This window comes from Adiantum capillus-veneris, chromosome 24 (genome assembly GCF_014529385.1).
Source record: "Adiantum capillus-veneris isolate H3 chromosome 24, ASM1452938v2, whole genome shotgun sequence".
Taxonomy (NCBI): Eukaryota; Viridiplantae; Streptophyta; class Polypodiopsida; order Polypodiales; family Pteridaceae; genus Adiantum; species Adiantum capillus-veneris.
Genome location: NC_140954.1, coordinates 109,349,741 through 109,375,118, shown reverse-complemented (window position 1 = coordinate 109,375,118; position 25,378 = coordinate 109,349,741). Strand labels below are relative to the sequence as shown.

General features: G+C 42.4%; 1 protein-coding gene across 2 annotated transcripts in view; it reads right to left on the bottom strand.

Annotated features, from left to right (window-relative positions):
* LOC147426934 (uncharacterized) overlaps positions 1 to 4,217 on the bottom strand; it is a 38,504-nt gene extending 34,287 nt beyond the window's left edge. Inside the window, exons 1-2 of one of the 2 annotated variants that reach the window (XM_086498584.1) lie at positions 4,023 to 4,217; positions 3,580 to 3,748 (exon numbers count right to left, since the gene is read on the bottom strand). In XM_086498584.1, coding sequence (XP_086354710.1) covers positions 3,580 to 3,748; positions 4,023 to 4,149 — 296 coding nt within the window. In that variant the 5' untranslated portion in view covers positions 4,150 to 4,217. The remainder of the gene's footprint in view (positions 1 to 3,579; positions 3,749 to 4,022) is intronic. The other variant, XM_086498583.1, reaches the window with a different exon arrangement.
* Between the last annotated feature and the right edge of the window lie 21,161 nt (positions 4,218 to 25,378).

Sequence of the window (25,378 nt, the reverse complement as noted above, 5' to 3'; positions counted from 1 at the left end):
AGCGGATTTTACTGTCTTCACAGACCAGCAGAGTTTACGCTATTTCTTGTCACAGAAGCAGCTATCGTAAAAGCAGATGCAGTGTGCGAACATCTTGTCACAGTTTCACTTCCAGATTGTCCATGTGCAAGGACAAAAGAACTTGGTGGGAGATGCATTTGTCTCGGAAGCTGTTGGTTCTGGCTATTTCAGCGATTCATCATCGGAGCTTCGAGCATACGGTCGATCAGTATGCCACAGATACAGATTTTGCAGATATTTTCACTCGAATACGGAATGGGAAGATAGTAGCGGGATATTCTATTCGCGATGGCTACTTGATGAGGAAAACGATGTTGTGCGTTAGATAGCCATTGAGGGAAAAGGTTATAACCGAATGGCACTGTCCACCTTTTTCGGGTCACCACGGCATTGCTAGCACCCTGAAAGGTGTGGAGAGATACTTCTTTTGGAGACTCAAGAAGGATGTAGACGATTTTGTACGCAGGTGCTTGGTATGCGAGAAGATCAAGTTTGACAGGCATAAAGCACAAGGATTGTTACAACCTTTACCCATACCCATGCGCCCCTGGGAAAGTATTGCAATGGATTTCATTTTTGATCTCCCGAGAACACAGAGTGGTCACGATGGTATCTGGACTGTTATTGACAAATTTAGCAAGCAAGCTCATTTCATTCCAGTAAAGAAAACAGTCAAGGCGGATCACTTAGCGAGACTGTTTGTGGACCAGATCTTCAGATTACATGGCATGCCTGGGACAATTGTCTCCGACAGAGACCCTAGATTCACGAGTTTGTTTTGGAAGGCTATTTGAAGAACATTGGCACACGATTGCAGTTCTCGTCATCGTTCCACCCGCAAACTGACGGGCAATCTGAGATTGCTAATTCAGTGGTACTAGATTTATTGTAAGACTAGATTTATTGAAGTCTTACATCTAGGATCAGAAAACTCAATGGGAAAACTATTTAACTTAGGTGGAATTTGCCTACAGTAACACGATACACTCTTCGACGTGGAACGCGCCATTTGAGATTATTGAAGGTGCTACGAAGGTTCCACCCTTCCTAAGCACAAAAGATAAGATTTTTGAAGCCCACGAGTACACGCGTGACTTGGACACCGCTTTTGCCAAGGTCCACGAGGCTTTGCAGAAATCTCAAGAAAGATAGAAAAGGCAGTAGATCGCCATCGTCGTGATTTGTGTCATAAACTGCTGACGTGTCAAAGCCTAAAGAATGGAGCCAACTTGCAGATGTCGGCCGAGGGGCCTAAACCCTAAGAAGAACAAGTAACAGACGAAGAAGTCCTACCAACTTATGGGAACCCCGTCTGATGGGGCCCCAAGTGACAAAGGATTAAAATAAAGCAGGACCCGCACGCACGCACAAACTGATGACGTGGCAGATTTCCGAAAATTGCGCTGACATGATGACGTGGCAGGCTGTACGGATTTCCGAGTTTTGCGCTGGCTGATGACGTGGCAAGCTGTACGGATTTCCGAGATTTACGCTGGCAGCTTTTTGGCTTTGCTTTTGGCCCAGAAGCTTTTGAGTTTTAAAAGCTTTTCACTGTAACTGCTTTTCAGGCCAAGGGCCTTTATGAGGTTAGGGCTCATTCTCTAGCATGCTTCCTGGAGAAGGTGCAGAGTTTGGAGTACCGGCTTGTACTGTGTTGATGCAATATAAAGAAATACCGAAAGGGGCGCCAAGGTTTGGGGCCAATACTCTCTGGGAGGAATTCCGCCACTCCGTGTCACATGTCATCTCTCTCTCTCACTTCAATTGTTATTGAAGTGCTAAAAGTCTGTTCAATATGTTCTTTTCTATTGGCACGTGGTGCTCGTCTTGTGACAATTTGAAAATGAAGGAGAACGATTGGGTGCTCTTACGTTTGAGAAGGCACGCCTGAGAAAGAAAAAGGAAAAGGAGAGGCTTTTTCCAAAGCTTAGTATGCGATACTACGAACCTTTCCAGATTTTCAAAAAGATAAAAGATGTCTCCTTTAGACTGAAGCTGCCCGATACTTGAAGGATTCCCAATGCTTTTCATGTGAGTCTCCTGAAGCCTTTTAAAGGCGATGTGCCTAAAGATCCCCTGATGAGCAACCCGAAGTGGAAGAAAACGAGAGATCCTTGTTCCAGAACAGATATTCGCACATAAAGACAGAAAGATTAAGGGTAAAGCGATAAGGCGGTTCTTGGTTAAATTCAAGAATTGTCTTGCATTGGATGCGAAGTGGATGGAGAAGGAGGACCTAGCAGATACTCCTCAGATTGTGAATCTTTACCTTGAAGCATTTGGATTAGCATAGTCAGCCCGAACTCAGCTTGGGCGGAATCTGGTGTAGCGGGTATGCACAAGAGAGAAGTCGCTCCGCTCCTTTGTCAACAGATTGCCTCGATTTTTTATGCTAAAGTCACTGATGTCTCTTTGAGTTTCAAGTATACTATGAGCTGACAATATTCTGTTGTATGACTTTATGAACTGGAATTCCCGATAATATGATACTGATTTGTTCTTGCCTTGTTTAAGTGCAGGAACTGATAGACGAAATGACTACAGCATTTCAGTCTGAACGGTCTCGATAGACATGATCGCAATAAGGATTAGTCAATCGGGCATCTATGAGATCCCGAGTGGATCTAGATGCGATTGCTAAAAACGTTGCCGAATAATCATGATCTGAGATCTGAATGAATTTTGAATGTGATTTGTCATGGTGATGTCCTGTGATGTCAAGTGGTGTCTTGTGATGTCGTGTGATGTGACTGTCGATTGGTAGATGTGCTAGATGTGTCTTCCTAGTGAGTCAATACTAATAGTCAGTGTCTGCTAAGACAATTTATGGCCTCTGTCTGTTTTGCAGGCGTAATCGAGGGCGATTACAATGCTTTCAAGAGGGGGATCTGTCACAAACTGGTGACGTGGCTGCTCTATACACACCCGCTTTGGCTGGCTGACGTGGCAGTGACGTGGCAGCAAGGTACAAACGTCCCCTGAAATTGCGGTGCATTCTGCAGAAATCCATACGGCTTGATGACGTGGCAACAACGTACAGCAGCTTTTGGGCCTGTTTTATTCTACGCAAATTAGCAAGAGAGAGAGAGAGCTTTATTTTAGCTTTGATTTATCTTAGTAAGCAAGCCTTGTGAGAGGAAATTGCTTTATTTTTTAAAGCTTTTGGGGCAGCTTTTGGGGCTTTGCTTTTGGTATCCCTTGTAACTCTTTATAAGTGTGGTTTGGGTTCCCACTTCTCAGTGCATCTAGACGCAGAGTCTGAGAGTCAAACCCAATCACTCCCTTGTACTTTGAGCACAGATTTTGATACAAAAAGAAATACCAAAAGGGGCGTCAGTCCTTGGGGCCAATATCTCTGATCACGGAACTCCTTTGGGCCGTGTCAATCGATTGTGAACTGTGAACTGTTTTGAAATGAATTCCTGTCGTGTCGCGGCAAAATCTTGACTTGGAGTGTCCAAGTCTCTCTCTCTCTCTCTCTCTCTCTCTCTCTCTCTCTCTCTCTCTCTCTCTCTCTCTCTCTCTCTCTCTGCACACATGTGGATAACTTGTTCTTACCCTGTAGTAGCATCACCTCGTCTGAGCTTTCCAAGATTGCTATGCCTACCATTTTCATCGTAGGCCCTTCCCCTCCCAAGACCATATCCAAATCCAATTCCAATCCCACAACCAGCACCAAGACCAGCTCCAAATTGCAAGCCTGGGAATCCAAACCCTATCCCAGCACCTGTTTGATAAAGTACAATAATAATTGAAAACTATAGCCTGGCAATTACAAGAATGTATAAAAACATAAGTATAACGTGCACCGTACTACTACCATTTGGCGTATGTAGGCTGTGTGTGTGTGTGTGTGTGTGTGTGTGTGTGTGTGTGTGTGCGCGCGCGCGCACTCCACGCACATGACGTGCATATGCATCCCACCTCACATGCTCATTGCATGCAGCAGAACTTCCGGACATAAGTTAACGACAAACATTCTGTTTGCGGGGGTGTGTTACCTCCAACCAGACCAGCACCAACGCCAACACCACATCCGACGCCATAGCCGAATCCAGGGCCGAGCTTGCCCAAGTCAGGGGTACGCAGCACAGGCAATCTCCATAACACACCTTTGTTTTCTTCCATTGCTCGCAATGCACACCAAATGGCCACCCCGAGAATGACAAATGCCGTCACAGGAAACGAACACGTCTTGAGTTCGAAACAAGCTTTTCTCTCTTCTCTCTCTATATAGGGCAGAGTCAAAGGGGAGTACAAAGTAACACGGGATCGCCAAGCAGTGGGATTAAGGGCAAGGAAACGGGGCACAAAGGGAGAGGGGATCTCGGCGCTTCATGCCGTTACAAAAAGTAAACTTGGACAGGATTAGTAAATTTGGGCAGGTCTGGTGATGTGGCGCGATTTTATGGGGTGGCGGGGTTGACTAGGCAGAATCGTGGCGTGCGGGGGGAGGGGGGTAGCAATTTGGATTTGATTTGGCAGGGCATCATGAGAGGGTGTGCCTAGCCATGCAAGAGGGGGGCATGCAAGCGCTCTGCATGCAAAATCTTAGAGAGCAGGGCTCGTTTAGACAAGTGGGACCATGTGAGTCTCTCTACACATTTTGTGGAGCGGGTTGGTGAGCAGCAAGATCTTGTGAAGTCTTGCAACCCCAATGGCACATAGAAGGAGAGAAAAAGAGGCTAGGAGCGGGCATGGGGCTAAGCTTTAGAACCAAAGAAGCAATTTGTGGAGAGTATTGTGAAGGAGTGCATGACCGCCTACCATGCATCAACTCAATTGCACCTTGCACGCATTCAAAAACGTACCAACGAAGGCTATGATCAACATGTAAGCTAGTTAATTGGTTAACTGACTTCTTTGCATGCTTATGGATGCTACGGTTTACATTCCTTGAATTTTTGAATTTTTATCATGTTAGCATGTTTAAGTTCCTTGTTTGCTTATGGTTGCCATGACAAGCATGTAAGTTTGATTGGTTAGATCATTTCACAGTTTTTATGTTTTGAAGGGTGGCTTGTGAGCATATTCAAGTTCTTTCTATGCTTATGGATGCTACATTTAAACTTACATTTCTTGTATGATTTGAAGCTTCATGAAGCATGTGGGCTTTGTTTATTTCATGTTTAGGGTATGTCTTGAAGCTTCTGGCATGCGGGTTGGCTATATATTTTATGGTCATTGTCATGTTTATGTGGTCTTTCTTTGTCCTTGTTTCACCCACCATTGTCCAAGTCCACAACGTACTTTTGTCCTTGCTTGCCACTATGGTTTACACCCAGACTATTCTTAATTTTTTACTTGTTACCATGGTAGTTTTTCCTTGTTGTTACGATTTTCGATAGTTTACTTGGACTTATCCTAGTTCGTTCTCATTTGTCTCCTGGTTGTTAATAGGAGGTCCTAGTTTACTCATTTTGATTTTCTTTGCAATGATCATATTTTGCCTTTAGTCCTAGTCTGCTTATATTTTATCTTGTTTGGCATGGACCTAGCTTATCTTAGTCTAGTGGTCTTTGTGTGCTGCCATGGTTCAAGTATACTTAGAGTTGTCCTTGTTTATCTATGTCTATCCTTGATTGTCCTAGGTTCTAGTTCACCAACCTTCACCCTCTTTTCCATGAGGATGGGGACCTCGATGACCATGAAACCTACAACACGATGGCCATGAAATCTACAACCCAAAGGTCATCAGGTTGTGGGTGAAATCGGTGAGTCATGGCTCAATTACACTTGGGGTTGTGCTCATTCATTTATACTTATCCTCAGGGAAAAAGAACACAGGGTCTTGAGGGAAGGCCTAGCGGTTGGATCAAGGGTAGGGAAGCGGCTATATTTGATCTTGTTTGGCATGGACATATCTCACCCTTGTCTAGTGGTCTTTGTGTGCCACCATGGTTCGATACACTTAGTGTTGTCCTTGTGTATCTATGTTTGTCCTTGATTGTCCTAGGTTCTAGTTTACCAAGTGTAACATTTAATGGCCTAATAACTTATGTGTAGCGGAAATTAGCATGAACATAGTGGGCATTTCATTAAAATAGATTCCTAATGAGAATTACAAGAGTGCTTGGGTGGAGAAAGCAACAAAAAGCATAACACCTAGTTAGATAGCATCAACAATACTTTCAAAAGAGAGAGAAATTAAGCTATTGACAACAGTTGAGGACCGGATTTGCATGGAGCCGGTCCCCCCCTCCAAAAGGCTTTGTATTGTGGTTTCTCCCATCAAGAGAGACATTGTACAATACAATTCTTTGTGTTCCTTCAAGACTAGCTAGTGCAATGAAGATGAAAGCTTCATGCACTAAGCAAAACACTTAACACACACAACTTTAATTATCCCCGTTCTCAGACCCAAGACCTCACACACCTTCAAAGATGGTGAGAGCTAGCAGGGTATGAGAGTAGATTGAGAGGAAGAAGGAGTATCTTACGAGAAAGATGTACATCTCCTCACATAATCACTCATATTAGCATAGATTTAGCTTAGTAATTAGCTTGGTAGAGGAGATGAGCATGCATTGAAGCTTGGCTCTTGGTTGGATTTGCATCCACATGCCAAGAGAGTGTTGATGTAGGCTTCTATCTCACAACCTTGGAGTAGGTGATGAGTTCTCCATTAAAGCTTGAGATAGTCTTCTCTTTCTTCACACATGAGATTGTGTGAGTGTGTGTGTGTGATAATGCCTTGCAAAAATCAGCCCCCTCTCTCTCATGGGCGAGCCCTCTTGCTATTTGCTCTTGTTGAGCCCTCATTGGCTCTCCCCAAGTCAAGCCAATGACTATTAAGCAGCATAAGTGATAGCCTTCTAACATGTGTCCCCCTTTCCCCTTTTGTGAGAGCTTTAGGTAATTAAATAATTAAACTAAACTCTCATTGGACCCCTTTGCCTCCTGGCCAATAGGAATCAGGCAAGCCATTGGGCTCCTGAATGCTCATTGGACCCCTTGTGAGACTGCCCAATAGTCTTCTAGGAGACTAAATTCTCATTGGTTTCTTTTATTAAATGTTTTTTAAATTAATTAAACTAGATTTACTCTAGCTTAATTCTCATTGGTGGTCCACTTCAAGGGTCATCCAATAGAAACTGGGCACACCTTGTGGGCACCTGGCCTAGGGAGCTGACATGTGTCCCTCATTCCCTTTGTGTAAAGGGAGCCTGTGTGTGTGTGTGTGTGTGTGTGTGTGTGTGTGTGTGTGTCTTTCTCTCTCATCCCCTACTCTCAAGGCTCGCCCCCTCCCATGTAGGGATATGCAAAGACTTTTTAGTCACACACAAAGCATCCAATTTCCCCTAGGTTTGACCTTTGGACACAACCTTTGAATTTTGGAACCTTAGCATTTTGGAAGTCTTAATGGGTTGAACCTTAGGGTCTTTTTAGCCCATTGTTGCACATGGATCTTTTGCAGATGGCCCCCCCCTTTGGATCCCTATTTTCCCTCCTTTGGATCCCTACTGTGGCCGGTCTGCTAGCTTAACCAATATTCTAGCTTTTTCTCCCCTGGCACTTCCCCACATTAAATGATCAATTTAATATGAGAAAATCATTTAGGAGAATTAGATATTGATTATTATGACATTACCTCTCTCTTGAAATCATAGTCGTCCTCGACTATGGTATAGAGAAGATAAAGCATATTCATGAGTCCTTTTCTTAGCGGGTAGAGGATCCCTATGTTACCCTATGACATCATTCCACAATGGATGACTAGTCCATTTGTCGCTTGAGAGCCTGAGGCTGCCGCAAGCATGTCTGCACATTAGTCCTATCAATCTTCCATAGTAGAGTGACAAGCTCTACGTGGTGTTTGGGAGACGTCCTCATTTTTGTGCATACTACTTCATTTTTGTGCACAATAAAGAAAAAGAGAGTCTTATAAGACAAAAAACTTTGTTCATTTTTAACATTTTGTACATTTTCTTACTCTTGGGAAGCATTGTAAGCATTGACAAGGTTTAGGTTATCCTTTAATTGTATGCCTTGCATCCATCTAGCATCTTCAAAAGGATAATTCTTAAACTTAATAAGATATCGTCGGATAGTCTTACCGCCTCTTAATACCTTGTCTTCATGTCGGAGAATGGACTCGGGCTGCAGCACCTCCTCTTGGTCCTCGATCTCCGGTGGGTCTTCAATAGTTGGTTCTTGAGGTGGCTCTCCTTTGTAAGGCTTTAATAGGCTCACATGGAAAGCATTGTGTATGAGCCAATGATTGGGCAACTTGAATTGATAGGCCATCTCGTTGATTGGCCTAAGAATCTGGAAGGGACCATAGTACCTTTTTGCTAGTTTAGCATAGTACTTTTGGTGGTCCGTAGGATTCTTGCCCGTCGTGTGCCTTAATCAAGCCTTGGGAAACTTTAACAAGACCCAATCGTTTTCTTTAAAGGCTTGGGCTCTTCTGTGCTTGTCAGTAGTAGCCTTTTTCCTTTGCTGTGAGATAGAGATAGCATCCTTAATCTTTTGAAAAGATTCTTGTAGGTCTCGGCTATACTCATCTGCAGCGAAGATCTTCCCATGTACCTTAAGTAGCAAGGGACTTTTTGATCTTCCCTCAATTACCTCGAAAGGTGCTTTTCCCGTGGAAGTATGTACAGTGTTATTGTAAGCATACTCCACTAAGGGTAAGTACTTCTCCCATTGGGATCTTTGATCTACTTCCGTTACATAGGTTTTTAGTAGATCAAGAATGGTTAGGTTAGCTATTTCACTTTGGCCATCCGTTTGTGGATGATAGGCCGAAGAGAAGTTTAGCCTTGTCCCTAAATTCTCAAAGAGACCCTTCCAGAAATTACTGGTCGTTCTAGGATCTCTATCCGACACTATGGACATTGGCAAGCCATGGTACTTAAAAATTTGTGAAATGAAGAGGGTTGCCATTTGATGGGCTTTGATAGTCTTTTTGACAGGTATAAAATGAGCTTGTTTACTGAACCTGTCTACTATCGTCCATATTCCCGTATTCCCATGGATAGACTTAGGCAATCCAAAGATAAAATCCATGGATATGCTCTCCCATGGTAAATTAGGGATTGGCAAGGGTTGAAGCAATCCAAGTTGCTTCCCTCTATCAAATTTTGTCTTTTGGCATACCACACATTTAGAAACATACTCTTGTATGTTTACTTTCATGGTAGGCCAATAGAAATATGTTTCAATTCCCTTTAAGGTAGATTGAATCCCTCTATGCCCCGCATAAGGTGGAGCATGAGATTCATACATTACTTTCTCACGTAGTGAGTTAGTAACGCGTAGTCTATTGCCATGGAGAAGATAACCATCTTGTAAAGTAAATGGTTCCTCTTTCTTCCCCAATGCAAGGGCTGAAATCACATCTCTAAAATCGGTATCAATAGCGTACTCATCTATCATTATAGATAGATCATTGTGAGTTGCTATGGAAACCGCATTCACTCTCGGCCGTCTTGAGAGTGCATCAGCTACTTGATTATGCTTGCCAGCAATGTGAGCAATATGAAAATGAAATTGCGAAAGGAAATTTGCCCACCTCATTTGTTTGTCGGAGAGCTTGGTCTGCGTCATGAAGTACTTAAGACTTTGGTGATCCGTTCGTAGAATGAAAGGAGTCCCCAATAAATAGTGCTTCCATGAGTCTAAGGCATGTAGAACTGCAAGGAGTTCCTTTTCGTAAATGCCTAGAGCTTGCTCAACAGGGTCGAGCCTTCGACTCTCATAGCCTATGGCATGCCCTTCTTGGAGCAAAACAGCTCCAAGGCAATCACCACAAGCATCACATTGGACTTCAAATGGTTTTGAGAGATCCGGTAGTGTAAGCACAGGTTGAGAGATAAGCTTTTCTTTAAGCTTTTTGAAAGCATTGTTCTCCTTAGCAGACCATGTATACCTAACGCTTTTCTTTGTTATCATGTAATGGTCCCGCAATTTGTGAGAACTTTTCTATGAAGCGTCTATAGTATGCACACATACCTATAAAGCTTCTTAGTTCATGAAGATTCCTTGGTTTAGGCCATCCTTTTATTACCTCTAACTTAGACGCATCCATTTGGATGCCATCTTCAGAGATAATATGACCTAAATACTGAATCTCTTGTAAGAAAAATTCACTTTTCTTTCAATTAACATAAATTTTATTCTCTCTTAAAACTTGAAATATTACATGGAGGTGTTGCTTGTGTTCCTCCAATGAATTAGAGTAGATGATAATATCATCAAAGAACACTCCAGTGAAGGTTCTATGAGGCCTGAACAGCTTCTCCATCAAGCGGTTGAATGTGGCTGGTGCATTGGTCAAGCAAAAAGGCATGACAATGTATTCGTAAAGACCAAATGGGGTGCGAAATGCGGTCTTTACAATGTCTTGATCAACTATCCTTATTTGATGATAGCCACTTTTTAGGTCAATCCTACTGAAGTAGGTTGATCCTTGTAGCTTATCAAATAGGTCTTCTACCCGTGGAACGGGAAACCTATTCTTGATAGTGATCCTATTTAGTGCTCTATAGTCGACACACATACGATATGTGCCGTCTTTCTTTTGCACTAGTAGCACAGGTGAGCAAAATGGAGAGGAGCTTGGCCGAACCATACCCTTCTCAACTAACTCATGCACTTGCTGCATAATCTCCTCTTGTTGAGCTTGAGAAACTCTATAAGGAGGTTTGTTAGGCGGTGAACTTCCTGGAAGAAGTTCAATTGCATGGTCATCATTACCTCGTTTAGGAGGTAGCTCACAAGGGATGTCGTCAATAAAAACATCTTGAAACCCCTTGAGAAAATTGGATAACTCTAATTCCTTTTGGTTGCTTTTATTTTCTTTTGCTAAAGCATTAGGTTCATTTTGAGAATCTTTAACAAAAATCATGTACACGGAAATAGAGCTCTTTATTGACTTGTTGAAAGCTGGTGTATGTACAATGGGGATAGTGTTACCCATTTCCTTAGCATCTATATACATGTCTTTTTCCCTGAACTTAAAGGAGATTCTCCTTTCAGGAAATTTAACATCGGTAGCCAGGCGGTCAAACCATGGTGCCCCTAGGATTACATCCTCATGCTTGAGAGGAGAGATAAAGAAGTCCTCTTTGTCCACATAGCCTTGGACATGAAGCCTCAATTTCCCAATTAAGGGAGTGGCTGAAGCTTCTTGCCCCTTGAAGGCATTGTCTGCGGGTAGGACATCTCCCATCTCGTAGGATTGTATGCCTAGCTTGGTGGCCAACTCTATAGATATAAAATTGTGAGTAGAACCAGGGTCAAAGAGAATAAAAGCATCATGTTCTCTTACCTTTCCCCAAGCATGGCATAGAGGAGATCCTTTGTGATGAGTTTGGTGAGTCTCCTCCTCTTGGATTGCAACCAAGGAAGCTCTAGGAGGATCTTGGCGGTTGTTCTTTTGGGGACAAGCGTGGTACGCATGCCCTTGTTCGCCGCACTTGAAACACCGGTTATCCTTACGATAATGCTCAAGCTCTTCAGGAGAGAGTTTATTCTTACCTTTGTAAACTCCCTTCTCTTTAGCTTTGTTGGAGTTGCCCTTAGGAGACTTTTGGACATTGTCCTTCCCCTTAGGCTCATTGGAACCCTTGTTTTCCGGGGGCTTATTATTTCTTTTAGCCCCCGTTTGGAAATTGATTCGAGAGGCCACCATAGTATGGTGTATTACCGCCGATATGGTACGTGGCCTTTGGGAGTTGACATACTCCGCCATTTCTTCGGTTAAGCCCGCACAAAATTGTTGCTTTTGCTCTCCAAAATCCAACTTTTTGAAGACAGTGGCTTTGAGTTGTAGGTCCCAAAACTTGTCTACATATTTATGGATGGATTCATTGGGAGAGAGCTTTAAGCTTCGCCATTCGGTGAGTACCTTGTCTTTGGCATCGGTGGCCAAAAACTGCTTCATAATGGAAGCTCTTAAAGCTTTCCATGTTCGTGGAGCTTCACCGTTGGCTCGTAGGCTAGACCACCATTGTCTGGCGGACTTTTGAAAGTGCATAGCTACATGGCGTAGCTTAGAGGACTCCGTGAAGCCCTCATCTCCAAACGCCGCATCAAATTGCTAGATAAAGGCCAAGACTTTGTCCGTAGCACCAAAGGTACCATCATAGGTAAGGAAAGAGATGCTCTTCCCTCCCTCTTTGAATTTCTTCAGCGTGGATGACCTCTTCCATGTGGCATAGGATTTCCTATGGCCTCTTCTTTTTGATGGTTCAAAGGTTGCACCATCACTTTCTTCAGAAGATGAAGAATTTGAAGAAGGTGGAGAAGAGGGTGACCTCTTTCTCGCCTTTTTCTTGTCTTGATCTTTGTCGTCTTCACCATAGCTTTCATAAGAGGAAGAGAATGAAGAAGATGGAGAAGAGGGTCCTCTTTCTCGCCTTTTTCTTCTCTTGCTTTTTATCATCCCTCTTTGAATTATGGCGTGGAGAAGAGTGTGATGGTCTTCTCCGCTTTGGTGGTGATGGAGAGCGTTTAGCCCGCCGTCTTCGTAAAGCCATCTCCGTCGAGGTGGCGGGAGACTCGCTTATTTCTTGTTCCTTTGGTGGAGGCTCTTGAGTTGTCCTTTGGGAGGGAGATGCATCATCAAGAAGTAAATTCTTGAGCCCTTCATATGGATTCTCTTCTTCTTCCCGAATCGGAGAGAGACCTCTTTTGGTAGTCTCACAAGGAGGCTTCCCAGGTGTTCTCTCGTCATGGTGATGAGCTTGGAGAATCCCGTGAGCATGGAGCTGCCGTTGCACTTCACTTTGGAGAGATGGATTGCCCATGGCTTGTTGAAGCCTAGTAACAAGATAGTTAACAAGCATTGAAGCATCATTAGTAGCTTGCTCATGAGCAAAATCAAAGTTATCAACATTAATTTCACTCTCTTTACTATTGTCAGCCATTCTAACAACCTTTAGGTGTAAAATTTTTAGGTATACTTTGGCACTTCAAGCCGTAGTTGCTACTCCTCTTTACCCCTTTAGAAAAATCACTCAAGCTACTGTACCCGCGGCTCGAATACCATTAATCGAAGGAATAGAAGAGAGGGTCTTTCGACACCAAAACAGCACCGGCTCCTGTCAAGCTTCTAATAGCTCAATAGTGGTTAAGCCGTAGGGAAGCCCCGTAGGACTCCACTATTAATACCATAGCTCTCGACGGTGATGCCTCGTTAACTGCACGAAGGCAGGCGCACTGCAAGGCTGAAAAATCCCTATTCTACTTACTCACAGGCAATTAATAATACCAACCATTTGTAGCTAGCTTGAGGACCTCCCTTCTTGAACAAGAAAAGAGAAACCTTGAGCTCTGATACCAATGTAACATTTAATGGCCTAATAACTTATGTGTAGCGGAAATTAGCATGAACATAGTGGGCATTTCATTAGAATAGGTTCCTAATAAGAATTACAAGAGTGCTTGGGTGGAGAAAGCAACAAAAAGCATAACACCTAGTTAGATAGCATCAACAATACTTTCAAAAGAGAGAGAAATTAATCTATTGACAACAGTTGAGGACCGTATTTGCATGGAGCCGGTCCCCCCCTCCAAAAGGCTTTGTATTATGGTTTCTCCCATCAAGAGAGACATTGTACAATACAATTCTTTGTGTTCCTTCAAGACTAGCTAGTGCAATGAAGATGAAAGCTTCATGCACTAAGCAAAACACTTAACACACACAACTTTAATTATCCCCGTTCTCAGACCCAAGACCTCACACACCTTCGAAGATGGTGAGAGCTAGCAGGGTATGAGAGTAGATTGAGAGGAAGAAGGAGTATCTTACGAGAAAGATGTACATCTCCTCACATAATCACTCATATTAGCATAGATTTAGCTTAGTAATTAGCTTGGTAGAGGAGATGAGCATGCATTGAAGCTTGGCTCTTGGTTGGATTTGCATCCACATGCCAAGAGAGTGTTGATGTAGGCTTCTATCTCACAAGCTTGGAGTAGGTGATGAGTTCTCCATTAAAGCTTGAGATAGTCTTCTCTTTCTTCACACATGAGATTGTGTGAGTGTGTGTGTGTGATAATGCCTTGCAAAAATCAGCCCCCTCTCTCTCATGGGCGATCCCTCTTGCTATTTGCTCTTGTTGAGCCCTCATTGGCTCTCCCCAAGTCAAGCCAATGACTATTAAGCAGCATAAGTGATAGCCTTCTGACATGTGTCCCCCTTTCCCCTTTTGTGAGAGCTTTAGGTAATTAAATAATTAAACTAAACTCTCATTGGACCCCTTTGCCTCCTGGCCAATAGGAATCAGGCAAGCCATCGGGCTCCTGAATGCTCATTGGACCCCTTGTGAGACTGCCCAATAGTCTTCTAGGAGACTTAATTCTCATTAGTTTCTTTTATTAAATGTTTTTTAAATTAATTAAACTAGATTTACTCTAGCTTAATTCTCATTGGTGGTCCACTTCAAGGGTCATCCAATAGAAACTGGGCACACCTTGTGGGCATCTGGCCTAGGGAGCTAACATGTGTCCCTCATTCCCTTTGTGTAAAGGGAGCCTGTGTGTGTGTGTGTGTGTCTTTCTCTCTCATCCCTTGCTCTCAAGGCTCGCCCCCTCCCATGTAGGGATATGCAAAGACTTTTTAGTCACACACAAAGCATCCAATTTCCCCTAGGTTTGACCTTTGGACACAACCTTTGAATTTTGGAACCTTAGCATTTTGGAAGTCTTAATGGGCTGAACCTTAGGGTCTTTTTAGCCCATTGTTGCACATGGCTCTTTTGCAGATGCCCCCCCCCTTTGGATCCCTCTTTTCCCTCCTTTGGATCCCTACTGTGGCCGGTCTGCTAGCTTAACCAATATTCTAGCTTTTTCTCCCCTAGCACTTCCCCACATTAAATGATCAATTTAATATGAGAAAATCATATAGGAGAATTAGATATTGATTATTATGACACCAAGCTTCATCCTTTTTTCCATGGAGACCTCGATGACCATGAAACCTACAATTCAAAGGTCATCGTGGTGTAGGTTGAAATCGGCAAGTCATGGTATAAGTATACTTAGAGTTGTCCTTGTTCATTTATACTTGTCCTATTTTACCAAATGGGACCCTTTTTGCTAGGGAACTTTGGGTTGTAGGTTTCATGGCCATTGGGTTGCAGGTTGAAATTGTTATGTATAAGGGATATGTACATTTATTACTCAAGTGCTCATTATGAGCTATGGCTATTTATGCCCGACGGGCCAATGTGTATTCATTTTTTAGCATTGAAGAATCTATAAATAAATACGTGCAAGAGGGAAATGCTCACTCTTGCATGGGGGGAGATTACGCCCAGTGCTTGTATCTTTCTTCTCTTCTCTCTTCCCTCCTCTCTCACCGTTCCGGTGTAGCACTTCGCTCTAGGAGGTGCACCTGCACGTACTCGCTTGCACTCTCCCGCTCTCTATCTCTCTCTACACGCTTATAGATTGATTATGGTTTGTAGATTATCCAGGTAAACAATTTTGTCAATTTATGGCTTGAAATATATATTTTTTGCTATTTTGCAGGGCCACTTCGCCTTCTGTTTGTAGCAGTGGTATCAAAGTTGTGGCTATGCTCTAATCAACCTCACATAGAGAAGACTACATACGCAAAGATAAGTGTATTCTATGCATCTCTATCATTTACAATTAGCTTGACTAATTGTGATTAATTAGCAAGAAACCATGTTAAAGGACCCTCAATTATGATTATGACCATGGTAATCACGAACGTTGTGACTAGCAGGAAGACGAGAAGCCTTGATGTGCATGAAGACAAGGAGGCATGTGACATGAAGAGTAGACATACATGCACCACGAGGACACAACTGGTGATCGTATACTTCATGCATGCAACACACGATGCAACGTGCATATTCCATGCAAGGAAGAAATCACATGTATACAGGGGAAGATGAGCTACAACGCTCAACATAGTACGCATGCGAAGCTAAGTAAAACTTTGAAGCTTAATTATAGCACTTTTATGAGTAAAATTTTGTTGGATTATCAATGACAATATGGCAAATTGATCAATCTCCTTTAGTGAAATTATTTATGTTTGTGCATCTGTTAACCCCAATGGGATTTGAACCCACATCTCCTTGTACAACACAAGACCATGACCGTTTGTGCTATGGAGTTTCAAGCCTAGAAATTATATACGTTTGTGCATCTTTTAACCCCAATGGGATTTGAACCCACATCTCCCTGTAAAACACAGGAGCACGACCATTTGTGCTATGGAGTTTCAAGCCTAGAAATTATTTACGTTTGTATATCTGTTAACCCCAATGGGATTTGAACCCACATCTCCCCGTACAACACAGGAGCATAACCATTTGTGCTTTGGAGTTTCAAGCCTAGAAAACGAGTAACTTAGCAGGAGGAGGCACATGCATGCAAAAGCGGCCGACTAACACTCTCTGCATAACACTGGATCCCTCGAGGCTCCGTGAAAATAGGGGGGTAGATAATGCAAGGGGGTGATGACGCCACCCACCCTCGACCCCCACACCAATGCCCTGCTCCTTCTTCTCCCCCTCATGGCATGCCACCCCATACGGTATGCAAAGCTGCCTCAGCAAGGGACCTGGTGGCCCATGCAACAGGCACGACCAGAAACCCTCCCCACCCTCCTACGACAAGTGGCCAACCACCTCACCCACCACCCCCTTGGTGACTCTGCATGCACCTCAGCACGTTCACTTCTGACCACGTTGGTCATCAACATTAGCAAGGTTTATCATTGACCACGACCAGAACATCAGCACAAGGCACTTGCACATAAGGCTACGTTGACGGCATAGGAACAATACATCCACCGTGGTGATGATCGACATGATCACAAAAGTGCGTACTATCGCTCAAAGTCGTGTCATCGGGCAGTCGACACACCACGACACACAATGGATGCTACAAAGGATACCTTTCATGAACAATAGTCACAATGGAGGTAATTGCTCAAGTGGTGATGATGAAAATCCAAGTATCCATGTCAGCTCTAAAGAAGTTATCACAAGACAGGGCAACCCTAGAGTATAGAAGGGATCATGGCCATCAAATTGCTGCTTGTACAACTCTCAAAAGCATGAAGATGTCAGCAGGGACACACACGATGAATAAACTCAAAGTGCTAATATTGATGACCACAATGACACTTTCTCTCTTTCTTACTACCTGTACCTACACTCCCTCTTTCTCAATTACGGATTATCATTGCTATGAATGGTCCTATATATCTCTAAATTTTCAAGGTCTTTATGAGACTGCTTCACCCGAGGCTCCACAATAAACTCCTAGAGGGTTCACCCCAAAACTTTGGCACAGTACTGAATTGTATAAAATGATTGTATTCTTTTACAATCGTTGTTTAAGCATGCCCAAGGATCATTATAATCCTTGTCCTAAAATCTCCAACTTCATCCGCAATCCCAAGCTTACCATGACCAATCCTGACCCCACTTGATACAATTGACAACACTATGTTTTCTTTTAACTAACCTTCGACTAAGATGGGGCAAACCTTCCTTGTACATTGGTAATAGGCCGGTCAATTTTATGTCATTTTTCCATTGTCTTTTACAAGTAAAATCATGACATGTCTTATATAAATAGCCTTAGTTACCCAAATATGTAGTATTTGTCACATTTGAAGGGATTAGGTGCCAATTTGACTGGTAAAGAGGATGGAGATGGTGACCATGTGGAGTTATAGAACAATAATTTGCTTCTCATGGGTCATGTTGGCTCTTAGTTTATTTTGATACTTTCATGTCCTACATTGTAAACATCGTGAATAAGCATAACGTGCTAGGGTAAAATTTTCACCCTCTAGATACATCAGGCCTTAATATTCTAGCAATGGTGACCATAGGCGACCTCTGACTAGGTACACTTTTAGCTACCCACATCCAGATTGACTGTTACCTGGATTATTAAGCAATTATCAAGCATAAACAAGAAAATCCCTCTCATCATTATTTGCAAGAGCCATTATCCCCATAATGTGAGTTTATATCCATTAGAAATGATATAATGTAATTAGATTTTCACTTTGATTGCTCTACAAATTGTCTTAAATGTTACATCATATGTCAGTCCAATTGTTGTTTCATATTACTCAATATTGTTCTATTTATTTTCTTCTATATCACATCCTTGTCAATGTTTCCAATACTCCTTCGCAAAGGACTATGTTTACTCAAGGATATTTACTTCTATGCCAGAATTTGAAGCCAACTACTTTCAGAGACCTGCTTTTGACCTATCCTAATGTAAGGACACGGGTCCTGTGGGAAAGGTCACCGGCACGGTCGGATAGTGTGTACGGTAGGGGGAGGCTACAAGATAGCATGGTTGGGTGGAGACTAGCACATGCATTACTCTCGTCCTTTCACTGGTATCCGATCTATTCTTGGGAAAGGGAAAAAGCGGGTTGCATCTGCAAGCAGGGACAATGACGCCCCTGCAGTGCAACAAAAAAAAGACAGGCCACAACCGCCTCTTCTATGCTCTCCACAATGCACAACCAAGGCGGGCGACCAAGGCAAACTCGACCGACAACTCTACGGCACCGAGGCTCCATTGGCGCCATAGGCTACGCGCTGATAGCCGTTTTTTGGCTTTCCATCATTGCCACCATTTCACTGAACATAGGCGTGTGTGAGTTAGGGGACCTTTCCCATATCTTCTTAAAAATCCTCAATTAGCTAGTCACTGGGCTAGTTGAGCCAAAAAAATAAAAAATATAAGTATTATGGCCCATTTGTGTGTAAATATTTCTTTGTATATAGGGTCTAAATAAAAGGATTTTTTATAATTATTTTATTATTTATTTAAATATTTCTACCTATGGTGTGTTATTTATGCTATGTACATTGACTGAACATTACCATATTTTTTCTTACCATTTTGCATACTCTTTATTCCATATAAAAATAATTTCATGCAAGCTTCTCTTATTTTTGGTGTAACTCCATCCCAACAAAAATCCAAAAAAACTAGTTCTATTTATGGGTATATTTTTTCACTATTGTGATTTTTTCCTTCCTACATCTATTCTCTATTACTCTCATAAATTAGACCACCAAAAATATTCATTTTTTTTTATGGTAGACTTATAATGAGAGAGATTTATTTTGACCCCTTTATATTTTTTCCACCTATATAATTTATATTTGACATATACATATTTTTTTAGACCCCTCAATATTTGATTTTCTTAGTTGTACTATTCACTTATATCATGATCTCAACAATATCTTCAATGATAGACCTACCAAATAAGGTCAAGGGTATGTGACATGCATGCATGCACCATGGGGAGCTCACTCTTGGAGGTATTCAAAAGAATCATTTAAAAAAGGACCTCACAAGGACCTTGTGCAGTGGAAAAAACAGTCGGTTTTGCTGAATTTTTAAAGATCACATGCTCCCCGAATTTGAAAAGGTGATACAAACAAAAGTTGTAGCTCGTGAGCTGAACTTTTAGCTCAAATTTTTTCATATTTTTTTGAGCTACGAGCTGTGAGCTATGATTTTATTGGTGGACCCCAGTTTGCCCGTGCTATGCAGCCACACTCCCTCTTCCACTTTATCATTTTCCTCTTTCACACACACTCCTCTCTCTCCTTCCCACTCCCAAACCTGCAACTCCCATGTCTTAATTCACCCTTTTCACCATTTCCACATCTCTCACACCTCCATAGCCTTCATCCTCCATTTCTACACTCTATGTGTCCCCCTTTCTCTCTACATATATGTCCATATTACCATACTCTCTTCAGCTTTGTAAAGAACTTCAAAAAATCAGCAAAAATCCAAGGATAACCTCTGAAAATGAAGGCTTTTATCATGAATTTTCCAAGGTTTGAAGATTCAATAGCTTCATGGACACGCGCTACTTCGCCATGCTGACTGCTTCTTCTTCCGGTGCTGTAAAGAGGTGAATGTCAACTTCTCCAAAGCTTCAATCTCTCTTTACAAGCTCATCCCTTCTCTAACTTTTCTCATCATATATCTCACCATTTGGTGAATGATTTTGTAAATATTTTTTAGTGATAATTACTAACTACTAACCACTAACCTTATTGTAAAATGCACCCTCTACTAGAGTAGGCACTCCCAAATTATTCACTCAATCCTCTCTCCTTTCATCCTCAATAATTATCTTCCCTTGAGCCCACATCCATATGACTCAAAGGACAAGAGAGACCCACCCTCATTAAATAAAAATAAAAATATGCATAATCTTTTATTCCTTCAAATAAACTTGATTAGGCCTAATCCTAATCGGGGCTTCTAAAACCTATAAATAGAGCCCTTCTCTCCCTTGTAAATCATCACATGATCACACTACACCACACCATTCTCAACACATAACACACCACTCTTCAAGCCTAGTTGTGTAGAGTGTGTGTACCGTGAGTGCTCTATTCCATCACTACACATAGGTGCATGGAGAAGCTTGAAGTTAGTTATGCCATGTAGAGGAGTGGAGTGATACCATACTCTACATCACAATTGTAGCCTACTCTTGTCCATAAATAAGATTCATAGTTTTGGGTGCAATTGTATGCTACAACTACGAATCTTCTCTCCAAATTGACTTGATAAGTTGGCTCATCAGGTGGTTGAAGGTATATTGTCCTTGTAGTCTGGTGTGCTATTTCATGCTTGATGGTTTGAGGGCTTGTTGAATTGTTTTCCTAAAAAATCAATTGTAAGAGGGTGCTCGGTGAGAGGGCTCCCGTGACCCTAAGACAATTTGTGTATTGGCAACAAAGTCAAGTTTTGTGTTGTCTCTCTATTTCTCATCAAGCTTTGTGTGCATCTAGCCTTTAAGGCTAAGACTGAGTTGCTTAGGTTGATTTGTGCTCTTACCTCTCTCTGGCGTGGTGAATGTTTGTGTTTGGTGTGTGTGGCTATCTTGCATTCCCCTCTCTTTGTGCGTTTGAGTATAAGGAGATATCACGTGCGTCCTAGTTCGCATCTACAACTAGGTGGTGCCCCTTTTCTTGTTTGGTTTCTGGTTGTGGGTTGTTGTTGTCTCTTATTGTGCTTGCCCCAGCCCCAATTGAGCACCACGGGAGCCTCGAAGGGTGTTTAGAGGCCGCTCTTCTTGTTGCCCGCCCAGACCGCCTCAAATTGGTGCCCCCACTGAGGACGGCTTGTGTATTTTTGTGAAGGCTCAACCTTTAGCATAATCAAGTAGCTTGCATGAATCACGAGAATTTGTATGATCCCTTCCTTCCCATTGCAAGGCAAAAGGTACACAAAATTGTTAGTACTAAGTTGCAATTTCAACGTGTAATTCGTAGAATTTTAGGTCCTCTTAGGTTGGCAGAGATAAACCCATCAGTAAATCCTTTTATTTTGCCTCTCATTAGGTACGACCTTAGTTTGGCTTTCTATATTTTTGTTTTGTTTTAAGAATTAGGTCATGCATAGACCATGGATAATGGCCCAAGAATAGAGGTTTTCCCCTTTCATTTCACTCCACACATTAGAATAAACATTGCAATTAGTAGAAAAATCCATTTTCAACAACGTATGGTGTTCATGTTTGGTGCCCAAAGAGTAGGATAAATTCTCGCATCACCAAACCCTGTCATCCTGCCTCTTATTGATTATAATGGGTCATTTGATGTGAATATTTTTATTTTGTTGTAGAATAGATTGCAATTTAGAAAACATTATTGTGTAAATTTTTTAAGAAAGAAAAACAAAAACGTATTGTCACTTTGAAACCGATTCAATGGAGACCCAACGCCAAATGTTTGGATATCCTCTTTTCTTTGGAGAGCCTGGAGAGGATGCAGAATTATTTTTAGCAAATTTCAAGATGTCTTGTCGTATCAAGAGGATAGTAATTGATCAGGAACGTGTAGAGATGTTTGAGGTGGTCCTTAGGAAAGATGCTAGCACTTGGTTTGACTCTTTGCCTGAGGAAGTTAAAGGGAATTACACGGAAGTTGTGAATCATTTCAAGAGATACTTCTTTGATCCCCAAAACACTTAAAAGCTATGGCAAGACATTGTTTCTCATAAGCAAAAAGACTTAGATGACTACTACTTGTACAAGCAAGAGTTTCTACGTCTTTGGGCTGTATGGGTGAGAAATGTTGCTAACCCTGGTGATGGTGCAGAGTTCCTAAAGAAGGAGAGGTTCATAGCCGGACTCTTTCCTGACCTTAAGATAAAAGTTGAGGCGGGTGCACCTGCTACCTTTGATGCAGCTGAAACTAGGGCTGCTGAGAAATATAGAAAACTCAAGTGCCTAAGGGGGGAGGTTCCAATAGAAGGTCTTAGACCCAAAGGTAAGTCACAAGCATCGACATCTAGGGAGCTTCCTGAGGTAACGACGGAAGTGATTGAGAAGTTAAATGAATCTTTAAGCAGCCTGCCAATTCACCTTACACAAGCTGTAGGTCCAAAAGGACAAGCAAAGAAGTCTGAAGAGCGAGATCCACAACCTAGGAGAGTCTTACAATGTTGGAATTGTGGAGAGTCTGGACATGGGATGTATAATTGTCCTTGGCCCCGTGGTGGGGAGCCAGGGAGACCTAACTTGAATTACCCAGTGATGAATGCAGGTGAAGGAACTGGTCAACAACCAAGGCTTCTACAAAGGCCAAATGGAGCAAGACCACCTCCACAAGCAGTGGAAGGAGTTCCACCTTTACTAGACCCAAATGTGCATGTGGTAGAGGTGACAAACTCAAATGAGGTTGACATGGAAGCAAATGGCATTAAGCGGGGCCGAGGAAAAGATAAAGAGAAAGAAGGTGTCACATCACAGAGTGACCATGGACGAGGCAAGAAGGCAAAGGAGACTAAGGAAGCTAAGAGGACTCCACGTCGTATCAATATCCAAGACTTCCCTCTTGGACATGGTATGGCTCCATACAACCTATTGGAAGACATGAGAGGTAAGGGTCCTGATATCTCATGGCCTCGGTTTCTTGCATTATGCCCACAAGTTAGGAGGGATTTAACGAAGGCAGTTAGCACTAGGAGAAAGATAAAAGAGAGTGTTCTTGTTGTAAAAATTGCACATGATGAAATGAATGAGGATATTACACCTGTGCTAGATTGTTGCATCAAAGGAAGATTGGTTAGGAAAGGTCTAGTGGATGGGGGTGCACAAATTTGCATCATGACAGAGGGACTCATGCAAAAACTAGGCATGCACATCCATGAGACACTTGAAATTAAAGTCAAGATGGCAAACAATAGCAAAGCTAGGTGTGTAGGCATTTGTAAAAATGTTTTTGTAGAGGCCTTTGGCATTAAGAAGGCAGTGGATTTTTATGTTATGTCTACGAAAGGAAATGGTTATCCATTTATCCTAGGGAGACCATGGCTAATGAAAATGCGAGCTTTGCACGATTGGGAGAGTGGAAAGCTAATTTGCAGGAATGACAATCATAAGAACGTTGTCTTTGACATGAAGGAGCAATGCCAAGAGGAGCTCCATGAAGAATCATCTCAAAGTGAGACGGAGGAAGGCTGGACCGATAGCACTTCAGAAGGAGAAAGTAGCGGCAGCATTACTGAAGAGGAGTCTTCCATCGAAGTCATGGGGGTAAGGTTTAAGCCAAACAACCAAGAGACCTCTTGCCCAGGTTTGGAAGAGGTAGGTTTCCAAGAAAACCAAAAAGTGGAAGATGAAAGAATGCTAGAAGGTATGTTATCTACAACACTTACAAAGGATGAAAGAGAGGAGCTCAAAGGTGTGTTAAAGAAATTTCCTAGGCTTTTTGCTAAAGACTACACCGATGTGCGTGGAGTAGATGCTGTTCAACACAAAATTGAGTTGAAGCCACAGGCCACACCTAAGGCTCAGAAGCTACGAAGGCTAGGAGTCATCAAGGAGCAAGCTTTACTCAAGGAGGTAAGAAAGCTTCTAGCAGCAGGTTTCATTTATCCAGTGGAGAATTCAGAGTGGGTCTCTCCCGTTGTTGTCACTCCTAAGAAAAATGGCAAGTGGAGGGTGTGTGTGGATTACCGTCCACTCAATGAGGCAACAAAAAGAGATCACTTTCCCCTCCCATTTCAAGATGAGATACTAAATGAGGTAGCTGGTCATGAGAAGTACACTGTGTGTAATGGCTACTCGGGTTACTTTCAAATAGGTATCGCATTGGAAGATCAGTTGAAAACAACCTTCATCACTCCTTGGGGTTGTTATGCTTTTAAAGTCATGCCATTTGGACTGACAAATGCTCCTGCAACTTTCCAACGCTTCATGAACATGGTGTTTCAAGCATTCTTTGTAAAGTCCATTAGGGTTTTTATTGATGATTTTTGTATTTATAGCTCAAAATCATTGCATCTACAAAGGGTAGAAGAAGGTTTAAAGAAGCTCTACGACATGGGAGGTCAACTCAACCCCGACAAGTGTCACATAGGTGAGGATGAAGTGATCTTGCTTGGTCACAAGGTTTCCTATAAAGGCATTGAGGTGGATCCTTCAAAGGCAAAGGCTCTTATTGAGCTCCCATCACCCAAGAATCTCAAAGAGGTCATCTCATTCATTCAAAAGGTGAAGTATATGTCATGCTTTATTCACTTAGCTTCGGAGTTTCTTCATCCTTTGCAAAAGTTGACACAACAAGTAGAATTTGCATGGTCTTATGAGCTTGAAGAGTACTTTTGTAACATTAAAGTCATCCTGTCAGAGCTACCAATACTCATGCCTCCTTGTTGGGAGTACACATTCTTTGTTAGCTCTAGTGTTGGGAAAGAAACAATTGGAGCGGTTTTGCTACAACAAGATCCCCATAGTACTCGGATGCGACCCATCTACTTTGCTAGTAGGGTCATGAATGCTTTGGAGAGAGGTTACACGGAGGCAGAACTCATGATTCTTTCTCTCATGTTTGCGGTGAGAAAGTTTAGATCCTACTTGCTACCAAAACCTTTTGTAATTCTCACTGCAGAAAATTTGTTTCCTTGGGTGTCATCTCAAATGAATCTTAGCACTAGGATCTCAAAGTGGATTATGGAATTGCAAGAGTTCCAATACTCTTTCAAGGTAGAAGATAGTGTGCGTGCACAATTGGCAGGGATCCTTACTTATAGGGTACATGAGAAGGAGATTAAGGTGCCTGAAGTAAAGACCCTACCATTGCCACCACCTAAAAGTATTCCTAATGCTTTTACCTTGTTCTTTGATGGAGCTTTTCGACGAGCCACAGGAAAAGCAGGGGGAGGGCTAGTATTGCTCAACCCAAGTGGGGAGGTGGTCATGCAAGAGAAGGTCAATCTACCAGGTTCAACTAGCAACAATGAAGCAAAATATGACACACTACTTCATGGTTTAAAGATATGCATTGGCCAAGGTATACAACAACTCATGGTAAAAGGGGATGCACTTCTAATCGTGAAGCAAATT